The following is a 13,174-nucleotide window of genomic DNA, read 5'->3' on the forward strand; positions in this document are numbered from 1 at the left end:
AATCTGATTTATTTAACTTTGTAATTCTATTGTTTTGATGCATTCATTTGGTGCGAAAAACAAGTCAATTACGCCTCTCAGGCAGCCATTTGAGACTCAAATATCGGAGAATGACATATATAGAAGTATTGGGAGATGGAAATCGAGATTTTTGTCAGTTAACGATGATGATTACCTCTCTCCCTCTTTTTTGGATGATTCTTCTTCACTTTCATCGTCCCCACTGTTTCATGATGACACGCCCAATACTATGACTTCATCTAGTACATCTCCCTCAAAATACACCTTTAATAGTTCATTGGTTCGGGAAAACACTAATTTTCACTCTAACGAAAACACACCACTTAACAATAGAATATTCAGAAAGTGTACATCAACTGGAACTCCTATTTTCACCTCACCTAGAACAATACTTGACGACGAAGGATTTACAATCCCAGATTTACCTGGAAGTACTAAGAGAAAAAGTGTAAATAATAATCGTGCCAATAACAATGCTTCTCCAGAATTTAATGGTTCCAACTTATCTGATTCAGTTCACATAATAATGCCACCCAGACTTGGATTACCATCGCAAACCCCATTGAATTTAAAAGATCAATATAAAAAATCACCTCTACCTATTGTGTCTGCAAACCTTGATTATAGAACAACCTATATGGGTGAAAAGTTAGCCGTCCGTGCGAATGAGATTAGGAATAGAAATGTGATCTGTAATGAGACTCCATACTTTCAGGAAAACAGGAGGTTTGCATCCGAAAATAGATATAGCGAAAGTCCATCTGGGGAGCATGCTGCTATTGATGAAGATGATTACATTCTTCATCATGGAGAGTTATTGAGAAGTAGATATTTAAAACTTCAGGAATTGCGTTATTTTAGAAATCATAATGAGAAGTATGTCAGAAGCAGGTCTCTATCTTCATATTATCAGGGGAATAATTACAATTACCCAAGATCTCCCGGTAATAGAAGTAATTCGGTTGCAATGAATTATGCTAATCACGCAATAATTGGAAATTTAAATCTATCTAAAATCAAAAGACGAAGGATTGGTAGTTACGTCACACCAAGCGATGAACTATTACAGCAACATATACAATTGATTGATAAGTCTCTTGAAAGGTGTTATAGAGAGAGTGAATATTCTATGCTAGACTCCGTAAATACAAGTCTTAAAGACAAGGATCGGCCCAGGAGTTTGGTTAATTCTAAGGAAGCAGGTATAAATCATCTAATGGGGTTTGATTCTACTGGCAGGAACATTCAATCCCACTCAAATACGGATATTGAAAAACTGTCTGATATAAATTCTCCTGTTAATTACAAGGATCGATTAATTGGAGTAGAAAAAGTATCCCCAAAGCTAATTAGTAACAAGGAATCTATTAACCCTGAAACGAATATTTTAATAGATGAGGTTCAAACTGAGGAGTCGTGCCTAATTGAAGATTTTGAAAATATTGAACACCTTGATACTAATGCTATTTACGAAGATAACATAGATTCTTTACAGGAGCGAATATTTATTGACAATAAAGAGGAATGTCTTTCTACAGATTTTAAGTGTTCGGAACAGAAAAAACGAGACAAAAGTCGCGAATCTTCTTCAAGTTTAGAGGAGATAATTCCACGCCCGATTTCACACCATGAACCTGTTCAAATACAGGAGTTTAATGACAACTCTATTCCCAATTCCGAGGAGATTTTCGGAGCTGATGATTCAAAAAAAATCTCTACTAAACCTGTCAAATTGATAAAAAACCGTAGAAATAAATTAAATGAAAAGTCAAAGATTAGGAATTTCAGCCGTAAGAAGCATATTGATTATCACATACCAATAGATCAAGTTAAACCGCATAGAAACACTATTCAGAAACATATCTCTGACGATAGTCTTCATGAAAATATTTCCAGAAGGTATCCAAAAAGGCTTAGGACAGCACCTTTGAAGTGGTATTTGGGTGAACGTCTTGAATATCACCGAGATGAAAAAAGTGAATTAGGATACACAATTGCTGCTATTCATAAAGTTTCAAACCCGACAATGCTTCCGAACGAACGTGGAAGTATATACCCTCTTGATGAAAATGTGCTGGAATTATCAAATAAATCTAATTTAGAAACTGAAAGTAGTGTTGTCGCTAATTCCCATGTTATCAACTCCAAGAAATATGAACGAAAGGCACCTAAAATAAGAAAACGAGACAAGGGAAAGAATATTTCAGAAAAGAATAAAGTGGAGAGTAATCCATCTATTGATAATCCTAATGCAGTTATTCTTAAAAATAATGAGACCAACAAGGAATTTACGATGATGGCTGTATTTGACAGGAGTTCCCTTTGCTGGGCAGATGTTGAATATTCACCTGGAAAGCCATACAGTGTAGCGCTATCCTTTATATCAAGTCAAGCAACATGTTGCGAAATTTGCCTCCCTCCTCTTACTGAAAAAGGTTTGGATGAGAGTCAGGATAATTATATTCTTGGGCATGTCTATATGGCACCAGACAGTAAATCATTACAGATAATGATAAGCGACAATAACGTCTATAATATAGGAATTGGAGATTGGTTTTTAATACCAGATAATACAAACTACAACTTCAGTAATACCTCAGATCACTCTGAAATATTCATTTCACTCTATGTAATTAAAGAAAGCTAGTTTTAGAATGCAATTCAAATCCAAGATTTCTTAAGTACTTTTTCAGGTAGATATGTGTGTACTAAATAGTCACTCGAAATCGACTGAAAAGCCTCCAATTCACACTTGAAACCATGTTCATTCATTGATTCACACTGGTTATGTAATAATTTACACTCCTTATAGATGTGTTTAAGTTTTTTTGAAAAAAGGATCCAAACTTACCTTAACTATTGGGTCTTCCACTAGAACCTTCAATACAGACTTGTCGTTATTTGTAAGTGTTAACTTTGTCTGAGTTTTATTAACAAGGCAAAATTGTAGAGAGATTTTAGCTTACTTCAATTGGTAGTACAAAAGTGTCCTCGAAGTGTATACCAAGGTAATAAATATTAGGGCATGCTGGCTCTAATTAACTGAATACTTAATAGTTTTTTTATACTCACCTGCCATTTGTGACTCATAGTTATTGGAACCTCTTACATATGTTAAGTAGATATTTATTCCATGAGGGTCAAAGTCTCCGAGAAATATTGTCTAAAGTGAGTTTGAAGTAAAACCTTCAGGTCAGGAAGCCGTACTCACCTTAATTTTTAGGTGGTTTGTCAACTTGGAAACAAGTTTTCTCGTACTAATATCCGGAAATCCTTTACCTAAAGCTTTAGTAGAAATATTCATTTTATTTTTTTACTACTTACGTACCTGTAACTAAGATACATGGGATCCGGTTAAATATTTTCCTCTCCATTAAATACTGAAATATAGAAGCTTTCTCAACTACTAGAATATATTTCATGTCTGTTTTTGCAATAAGATCTTCACCCAATGCTTCGAACAGATCTGTTATTGTTGCGCCAGTGATACCCAAATCCTCAACATCAAGTATTTCAGAGTCCTTTTAATTGTTACTATTGTTCAGAGACTCAAATGTAAACTAACCCTATATACAAATTTTACTCTACCACCAATAGTTCCCTTTGGTGACGGGAATAATCCTATCACTCTTCTTTGTACTCTTAGTAATTCTGTAAATTCTAATAAAATTATGCAGCTTGTAAGAAAAATTATTTTAAAATCGTACCTTGAACTATTTTGACTACTTGAGATTGGTTCTAAATAGAAGTAATAGGTATTATTTTTTAAAATTTAAAATTACCTTAAATAACCAATTATTTATATAGTACAATTCCCTTAAAGCAATTTTTCTTCCAGATTTCAAAGTGTTGTGGAGAGAGTTTGTAATTGAAATAACTAATAAATTGTATTTAATCACTATCTATTTCAATTAACGTACTTCTTGCAATATTAACTACATCGCTTTTTTTTCTATAAGGTTTAATTTCATTTTTATCAACTCTTAAAGAGTCAATCCAGTGGTAAATATTTATCTCAGTGAATTTACCAAGTTGAAAAAGTACTATATCTTCTATCAAATTCATAGTTTTTTACCTTTATTTATTTAATAACATACAACAGGCTTAGAAAAAATTGTTTATGGTGCTATATATCCCGAATTCGAGACCAATTTATTACTCATTTCAAAAATGTAAATTAAAAATCACAATTATATTTTAATTAGAAAGTCGTTCTTTTTGCCTATAAATATCGATTTATTTCATTTGTTTAGTCGAGAAAAATTAGGTTGTCTAAATGAGTTCTTTTTACATGTTAATTAAAATAAATAAGAACAAAATATCACTTTAATTGTTTATTTTAACTCTGATTTAACAATATTTTGAGTATTTTACTTCTAAAACTTTTTTTATTTCAAAAGCTTGTCTAATTTTTTTTTTCTAATTTTGATATTTACATTCAGGAATCAAATATCAGAAAACAAATAGAATAAAAAATACTAACATACTTTGTTTTTGAAATTACAAAGGTACTGGTTTGAATTATGTATATTAATATGATGAGATTTTAAAAATTTAAGAAAATTATCTTACAGGACACACGAAAAAAAAAATGATCATCTTCAAACATAATATAATTAGAGATTTGCATGAATATGAAATAAAAACCAAAGACTAATATAACATCAGTTCTTCAGAAATTAAGTGGTATAAATATTAATTTTATGTGACGTTTTTTTTAGATTCTTACGAGTTACTTTTTAGATAAAATACTTTGCCGCATTCACAGTTTATTTCCACTTTCATAAGGAAATGTGATATAATAAACTAATGGAATTTAACAAGAATCTGCGTAATGAAAGGCTCATTTCAATAAATAATAGTATAGAAAGAAACAATGTTACCTCATACAAAAGATTGAATGTTATAAAAACGGCGAGATACTCTTTGTTATTGTTTCTCCCAAAAAATCTTTATGACCAATTTAGTAATGTTGCGAATATTTATTTCTTGGCAATAGGCATCATGCAAATGATCCCGTCTATTTCTTCTTCTGGAGGAATACCTACAATTGCTCTCCCTCTTCTTTGTATGCTTAGTTTTTCTGCTGCTCAAGCTGCATATGAGGATTGGAAAAGACATAAAGCAGATTCAGAGATTAACAACCTTACGGTATATTCATATGATCCAACTGAAGGAAACTTTGTCATTAATAAATGGGGAAGTTTGGTTAATGGAGACCTTGTAATTGTAAGAAACAGAGAAATTTTTCCAGCAGATATGATTTTACTTGCCTCTAGTCAACACGACAATCGCGTATTTGTCGAAACTGCTTCCATGGATGGTGAAACAAATTTGAAACTAAGAGAAAGTCCTAGAATCTTATTTGAAAATGGTATTAAACATATATCTGATGTAATCACCATTGAGAGTGGATTAATAAGTTGTGGAGAGCCTAACGACCATCCAAATAGAATTGAAATCGAGTCCAAATTTACCATAAAGATGGATAATGAAGATAAAGAGTTGAATTTTGATTGTATTCCATCAAATATGCTTCTTCGTGGTTGCAAACTTAGAAATACAACATGGGCACTCGGTGTTGTTGTATATACTGGTAATGATACAAAAATCTACCAAAGTAATCTAAGATCTGCACCACATAAAATGAGTTATGTAAAGTCATTATACAACCAGGTATCTATTGCATCTTTTATTTTCTTGTTATTTATTTGTCTTTCATTTGGTATATTTACTGCATTCATAGACTTTTTTGGAGGTCCTAATTGGTCTAAGAGATTTGAACCTATCGCTAGAATTCCACCTGGTGAAAATGTTATAAGGGTTATTATTGTTACATTTTTTACTTGGATAATAGTTCTTGCGAATTTAATACCAATAGGTATGTTTTTTTATTTAGTAATATCAAAGGTTTCCCAAGCAATAATAATCACTTCCGATCCAAGGTTATCTAATCAAAGCTCACCTATAGTTAGAAACTCAGATCTTAATGATGAGTTGGGACAGATATCATATATTTGTACAGATAAAACTGGTACACTGACTAGAAATTACATGGAATTTAAGGTAATGTGTATTAATGGGAATGTTTACGGTAAAAGAAATTTACAACTTCAAAAGCCTGAAAATACCTCAACTAGTCAACCTACCCCTCATGTAGATATAGAAGATGAAAATTTGAGAGAAATGTTAAGTGAAGGTAAAAAAGAGGAAATAGAATTACTTTTAAATTTTGCACTTAATAATACGGTCCTACTTCAACAAACTGAAGACGAGTTGATTGATGACCCTCCACTTTACACAGCGAGTTCTACAGATGAAGAGGCATTTGTTTTAACTTCTCATCATTTTGGAATTTCCTTATATTCACAAAAATGCTCAAAGAGTGTTATTAAGTTCACTGGAATTGGATGTAAGGAGCAATTTGTAGAATTTGAAACTTTAATAAGACTCGAATTTGATCATTCAAGGAGGAGAAGCTCTGTTTTAGTAAAATTTCCGAAAAAATTATTTAAATATGAAACAGAGGAATCAGATGGATATAGATATATTCTTTTTACCAAGGGATCTGAGTCTGCAATAAGGGATTGTTGTAATTTAGAAGATATATTATCAGAGAATTATATTAAGACATTTGACAATGCAACCGATTTTGCTTCAATCGGGTATAGAACTCTCTTTTTTGCAAAAAAAGAATTTAATGAAGAAGATGTTATTGGAATAGTTGAAAAGTACAAAAAAAATGGCAACAATTGTTCAAATGAAATTATAGAGTTGCTTGAAAATAACCTTGTTTTACAAGGTTGTTCAGGTATTGAGGACCTTTTACAATTCCGTGCGCAGGAGACTATTGAATCTCTGATAGCTTCAGGAATAAAAGTTTGGATACTCACAGGTGACAGACAAGAAACAGCAGTTAATATTGCAATAAGAGTTGGTCTAATCTCGGAGGAAATGGATATCCTTGTTTTAGATGAAGTTGAGTTAGAAAGGTTATTTTCAAGAGATAAAGACTATAAAAATAAATGCTACACATTTATATCAAAATTAAAAGACACTCCTCCACCTGAGCTTTCTAATTGTGCACTAATAATTGATTCACAAATTTTAGAAAAAGCCTTTCTTCTTGATGAAAAAAAACTTGCAGAAATAGCAATAAGTTGTGCTTCTGTTGTTTTTGCAAGAGTTACACCGAAACAAAAAGCGAATGTTGTAAAATTAATTCAAGAACATACAAAACAAAGAGTTTTGGCTATTGGAGATGGTGGAAATGATTGCACCATGCTACAAACTGCAAATGTTGGAGTAGGTATTCATGGATCAGAGGGTATGCAGGCTTACAATGTGTCAGACTTCGGTATCTCTCAATTTTGCCATCTTCAACCACTAGTACTTATTCATGGAAGGCTTTGTAGCAGAAGAACCTCAATTTTGGTGCTTTACAATCTCTATAAATGCTTCACATTGAATATAGTAAGTGTATACTTTGGATTTGCATCGCTCTTTACAGGCTCTAAACTATTTTTTGAGTTACTGTTCCAACTCTATAATTTTTTGTATACATCTATCCCACCTATTCTATTTGCTACCTTTGATTCAGATATACCAGTGACTTTACCATATAATTATCATGAACCACTTTACTTATTGGGTATCAGAAAGCCGTACTTATCCCTTACAAATTTTTCACTTTGGACACTTACTTCAATATACCACGCAGCAATTTCGCTGTTCGTCCCATATTTTCTACTTGGTGGTAATAATCCTGTAAATATTGATGGGTTTGTCCCTGATTTTTGGACAACCGGGTTAGCAGTATATATCAATGTTGTAATAATTGTAAACAAAAAGATATTGCTTGAGTCATATACTTCCTGGAAACTTGTATTAATTTCCATATTAGTATGTGCACTCCTTTTCATTGTGTCTATTTTCTTATTCCCCATCTTATTTCAAATCCCAGAATTGAGGATTGCAGCTAAAAGGGCGGCTACAACACCTATGTTTATAATAACAATAATTATTTCAGTAACACTTGCTATTTCAGTAGACTGGATTGTAAAAATTTACAAAAGGAGCCTTTACCCAGAAACATTTCATTTAATTCAAGATAAATACTATCAAATATATAAAAAAAAATACGAATCACATAAAAAACTACTTCTAAGCCACCCTTACAATTGGCTTGAATCAACAAGGAAAATGAAGAAAAGAAAGTCAGGAGGAGCCGAATCCATTCAAATTAAGAGGAAGTCTTCAGATATAATTGGATATGCTTTTAATTCCCCAGATATAAATATCAGCCAATTATTTTTGTCCAATAAAACACTGCAGTAGATATCCTATAAAAAGTTATGCCTAGTTCTCTAAAAACCCGATTTGTTTCCTTTGGTGTATGTGTTACCAAGCAAGAATTCCTTGTCAAATTCACTTTTTATAAACTTTGATTTGTCGATAACTTTTCTCTCTTGTTTAAAGTAGTCACTAGTTGCTTTAATCTCAAGATATTCTTTTAATACTTCAGGGCCACCAAATCCCCAAACCTCAATGTCAGCAACACTAAATTTACTTAACTCTAAGGTTGAGTCATCTTTCTCATTAGAATATGGAGTTCCAAGTAATAGACAACTATTCCTTTTACTAGTATTACTTGTAGGAAGATACAGCATTCCACTTTTGTAGGTTAAGTCTGTCTTCATACATGATCCAGTACTTAGTGAAGAGTCAAGCCAGAGTCTGGAATACTCTGGTTCTCCACCAAACCCTAGACCTTTTGGTGAAAATTCATATTTCGAGTTTATATACATAAAGTTTCTTCCCTTACCTGTCTGATCAATTATCGATAATTTGGGCTTTAATGAAATTAAAAAACATGTTTCATCACCACAAAATTTTCCATTGCCTTCTTTCCAGTCACCAACACAAACGGCACCAAAAACACAATTATCTACTGTTCTAACAAGAAAAAGAACGTGTGAATAATAACCCTCAACAGAATTTATTAGTCTCTGTAGACTCAATCCATGTTTCCAGCTTGCATAAAGTATATTCCAAGGTTGAAAAAGTGTTAAAAATTCACCACTTGAAATATCTCCGAAACTTTGACAACGAATTACAGAACAATTTTCAATTGAAAGAATCCTACTACTTGAATCAATCCAATTTTCCATTTCTGGTTTCTTATAAATGCATTTTTTACGATTGTTTTCTACGTCAATTAAAGAAGAACTAGCGTTTATTTCCAAAAAATTTGATACTGAATTTCTCATTGTATTTATTTTTTCATCATAAAATGCACCTTTAATACTATTTGGATGGGATGTAATATCCAACCGAACTCTAATTGCAAATCTTAACAATAAAGCGAATAATGGTAAATATTCCAGTACAAATTCATTGACTGCATCACCTGAAGAAAGATTTGAATAATTTTCAGTTGATCTCTGTGTGTAATACTTGCATGTAACAAATTCAAAGTCTAAATTTGCCACTATTGAATTGAAATATTCGTGCTCATTTTCAAATTTTGTATTTTTTTTATTAATGGCACTCCCAAAATAAAGTAAAAAATTCATTTCATGATAAATAACTGAAAGAATTACTCTGAGAGTAACAATTTCATCGTCAACAACAGATAATACATAAGTAATAACATCCTTTATTATCCCATTATTATTTGAATAAAAAAAAGAATCAATAATTTTTATTAAAGATCCAAGAGTAATCCTACCTCCTTTATCTTTGTTACAAAAAGAAAATAAACCAATATAAAATTTACAAAGATCTCCATTGAAATACTTAGACAGCAAATCAATATTAATTCCAGTATTCAAATCCCTAATGCCAGCGTTTTGTACCCCTGCTGCAACCGCTATCTTTTCCAGCTCATATGAACTTAAGCTATAAGAGGACAAATTTGTTAACTTATTGAGTGCATCATTATTGTGACATTCCCCATCATTTTGTAGGCTATTATTATTACCCATTTTTTTGATATTATTTGAGTGGGATATAAATCGTAATCCCAATTTGGTTATCTCAAAATAGCCGCCTAAATGTAGACAAAATATAGCGTATGCACATTGACCTAATTTACATGCCAGGTCAAAAACCTACAAATGTCGGTACTTAAAAGAAATAGCCTAGTAAAAGATAATCTTATTGACGAAAAGGTTTTTAGAACAGATGACGTGACAACTATATCAGGTAGCAAGGAATTATTTAATGTTCCATGTGTTCAAATAAAAAACGTACTTTATACTCCTCTCCAAGCTTCCCTAATATATCAGAGCTCAAGAATAAGAGATTTCCTCCTGAAGCAAAAAACAATCGACATTAATACAAAAAATTCTAGAGGTGAAAATGCTCTGGTTACTGCAATTTCCTCGAAGGCTCCTTCAAATGTTATAAGGGAATTGTTTAACAAAAATATTGAGGTATCTATTCCGAAGGACTCGTCTAAAACAAGCATCCTGGATTACGCAGACCCATCATGGGAAGGATACTCTGAACTAACACATATGATTCAAAAGAAAAAATCTCATTCTTTAGATCTGAAAAAGATTGACTCGAAAAAACATACTGAATTAAAAAAAGATGAGGAAACCACAGGTATCAATATTGTACAGAAATATAAACTTATCAAAGAGAGAACTATTGACGAACAGAAAATGAAATCCGAATTCAGTCCAGATTTAGAGAGTAATAATATAGAACTTAATGAAATTCCAGATAAATCAAAAGATAATATGGAACAGAAAGATACTCCTGATATTCCATCTAAACAAGAAAGTACTCGGGAATTACTGAATCCAACTGAAAGAGAAGTTTTTAATCCAATTCCTAACTTAAAACAAATAGATACTTCAAAAATTGTTAAAGAGAAAGAAGTTGAAGTTAATAATGGCGGCGATATAATTATTGAGTCGAATAGTACACACTTTGATGAAGTCAAGAGAAATCAATCTAATAAAGTTGTGGAAGATACAAGTGAAAAGGCGAAAACAAATCAAGATTTCAAAAAATTTATTACCCGTGTGCAAGAAAACATACGCTCCAAGGAGTTTAAAACAAAAAATCAGGATGAAATAAGAGATGGTGCCGAAGAAATAAATAAAAAGTTAGAAACGAATTTTGAAGCTTCAACAAACGGTAAAAATGAATCACTAACTGAGAGAAATAGTTTTACATTGTCTAAAATGAAGTCCAGGAGCAATCTTACACATAGAAACAAAGAAACTAAAGATGAAAAGGTGATTGATGATGTGGATGATGAGTACCTACTTCTAATAGACCACCAGATTACAGAATCAATAGAAATGTCAAGGCAATTCTTTAATTGCAATTTTTGTGCCGGATTTAGACCTTGGAAAACAGACAATAATTAAATATTCTTGAAATTCAACAAGTTTTCTATGACAAAATATTAGAATTTATCAAAATAAAAAATTAGTTTATGAATGGATAAATATGTCTGCTTTATTTTTCTTTTTTCTTTTACTTAAATATTTACGACTCTGTTTTCTTGTTAAGCGGTTTTACATGGAACAAGCTTTAGGCTTCTCTTCGTATTTATAACTCAAATTTCAAAGCAACTAAATATTCATGAATATGATACAATGGTTTCTTTATAAATGGTTCCAAGATGCAATACTTTCGATAATGAGTGTGACTTTACTCAAATCGATAAACATAATGCTTTTAATATTAATTTTACTTCTGAAGAATTTAAGGACCAGATATATTATGAATTGATTAATCATAGGTATATTAGTTTTTCTAATTACAACCCGAAAATAAGAAATGTATTTAAAATATTTTCTACCCAGATTAATGCCATAGAATATTTTAAATCTTTATCTTTGCATTTTGGAAGGTCACATCTTGAATTATCTCAAGATAGGCAAATACTTCCTATTTCAATTTTTTCAGAGGAGATAGGAATTAATGGAACTAGAAGGTACATTGTTAGTTCATTTGAATCAATTTGGTCATATATAAATTCTCTTAATAACTTAAACAGACATCTTTACGAGGTTATCCTAGAGGATCAACTTTGTTGGTTGTATTTCGATATTGAATATAACAAAACTCTATACTCAATTGACGATTGCGATTTGGTAACTATGTTTACAAGGAATTTATTGCGTTGGTTCAGCCTTCGATTTAATCACTATATAGACAAAAGTGACATTATTTACCTGAACTCAACAACGAAGAAAAAGTTCTCATATCATATTATTGTTAAACATATTGACACAAAGAAGAAATTCTCTACACTATTTATAAATAATTTATCAATGAAAATTTTTGTACAGCACTTTATATATTATTTAATTGAAAATCAAATAGGGATGGCAAATGGCAACTTTTTACTCCATAGAATTGTAGATATGGGTGTCTACAGTAGAAATCGTTGCCTTAGAACATTATTTTCGTCTAAATTCGGAAAGAATGTTCCATTTAAAATAGACAAAGAACACACAAATTATAAAATAAGTGAGTGTCCACCAATCCAATTTTTCAGATCAATGGTCACTTTTTTAGATATTGATGATTTTAATAGTTATGATTTCTTATCAAAGGAATTTATTATTAATAAATATTGTATCAACATTAGGGAGATAGGTTTACTTAATAGAATGGCCGATATACTTCATCACATTTCAAAAGATACTAATATACACAGAATTAAAGATAATTTTCCAAATCACTTAGTAAAGATTTTAGAATATTCAATCTCCTATTGGAACAATTTGAGAGATCTAAATAGATTAAACTCTAAAAACATCTCGAACTATGAGATGATAACAGAACTATCAATGAATGATATAAAATTAGACTTTTCCCAAAATATAAGAACAGAAATAAGAAGCTGTATTTATTCAATTTACTACATACGTGAACGTGATATTTTAATTGTTTTGCCGAACAAAAGCAACAAATTGTGTTTAAATGTTGGAAGGGAACATCGTTCAAACGGAATAAAAATAATTATTAAAAATAGCGATTTGTGCTTCTATCAAAAGTGTTTTGATCCAGATTGTATTGAATACAGATCTAGATATTTCAATATTCCCACTATTCTTTCAGACTACGCAAATGATGTAATCGAATTAAATAGAATATTGGTGTAATGATTTTTTTGCGCGTA

At 31.2% G+C, this 13,174-nt stretch overlaps 6 protein-coding genes across 6 annotated transcripts; 4 read left to right on the forward strand and 2 right to left on the reverse strand.

Annotated features, from left to right (window-relative positions):
- Positions 1-37: 37 nt before the first annotated feature.
- On the forward strand, positions 38-2,668 carry FG386_003280 (uncharacterized protein; the record flags this gene model as incomplete). Its single annotated transcript, XM_067342508.1, has 1 exon — positions 38-2,668. One exon carries the CDS (start codon positions 38-40, stop codon positions 2,666-2,668), a length of 2,631 nt encoding a protein of 876 aa, XP_067198449.1.
- A 171-nt stretch (positions 2,669-2,839) lies between these two features.
- On the reverse strand, positions 2,840-4,086 carry FG386_003193 (uncharacterized protein; the record flags this gene model as incomplete). Its single annotated transcript, XM_067342421.1, has 9 exons — positions 2,840-2,941; positions 2,988-3,049; positions 3,094-3,184; positions 3,233-3,300; positions 3,350-3,542; positions 3,587-3,681; positions 3,729-3,759; positions 3,804-3,898; positions 3,942-4,086. The coding sequence occupies 9 exons, from the start codon at positions 4,084-4,086 to the stop codon at positions 2,840-2,842; spliced, it is 882 nt and encodes a 293-aa protein (XP_067198362.1).
- Positions 4,087-4,830: 744 nt separating this feature from the next.
- On the forward strand, positions 4,831-8,358 carry FG386_003194 (calcium transporting ATpase or aminophospholipid transporter; the record flags this gene model as incomplete). The annotated part of the gene is made up of 1 exon (XM_067342422.1): positions 4,831-8,358. One exon carries the CDS (start codon positions 4,831-4,833, stop codon positions 8,356-8,358), a length of 3,528 nt encoding a protein of 1,175 aa, XP_067198363.1.
- Positions 8,359-8,387: 29 nt separating this feature from the next.
- FG386_003195 (Krox-like protein) lies at positions 8,388-10,007 on the reverse strand (the record flags this gene model as incomplete). Its single annotated transcript, XM_067342423.1, has 1 exon — positions 8,388-10,007. The coding sequence occupies one exon, from the start codon at positions 10,005-10,007 to the stop codon at positions 8,388-8,390; it is 1,620 nt and encodes a 539-aa protein (XP_067198364.1).
- A 132-nt stretch (positions 10,008-10,139) lies between these two features.
- On the forward strand, positions 10,140-11,408 carry FG386_003196 (uncharacterized protein; the record flags this gene model as incomplete). The annotated part of the gene is made up of 1 exon (XM_067342424.1): positions 10,140-11,408. The coding sequence occupies one exon, from the start codon at positions 10,140-10,142 to the stop codon at positions 11,406-11,408; it is 1,269 nt and encodes a 422-aa protein (XP_067198365.1).
- Positions 11,409-11,654: 246 nt separating this feature from the next.
- On the forward strand, positions 11,655-13,157 carry FG386_003197 (uncharacterized protein; the record flags this gene model as incomplete). The annotated part of the gene is made up of 1 exon (XM_067342425.1): positions 11,655-13,157. One exon carries the CDS (start codon positions 11,655-11,657, stop codon positions 13,155-13,157), a length of 1,503 nt encoding a protein of 500 aa, XP_067198366.1.
- Positions 13,158-13,174: the final 17 nt, after the last annotated feature.

The sequence above is a fragment of the Cryptosporidium ryanae genome (assembly GCF_009792415.1).
Source record: "Cryptosporidium ryanae isolate 45019 chromosome Unknown contig_68, whole genome shotgun sequence".
Classification (NCBI taxonomy): Eukaryota; Apicomplexa; class Conoidasida; order Eucoccidiorida; family Cryptosporidiidae; genus Cryptosporidium; species Cryptosporidium ryanae.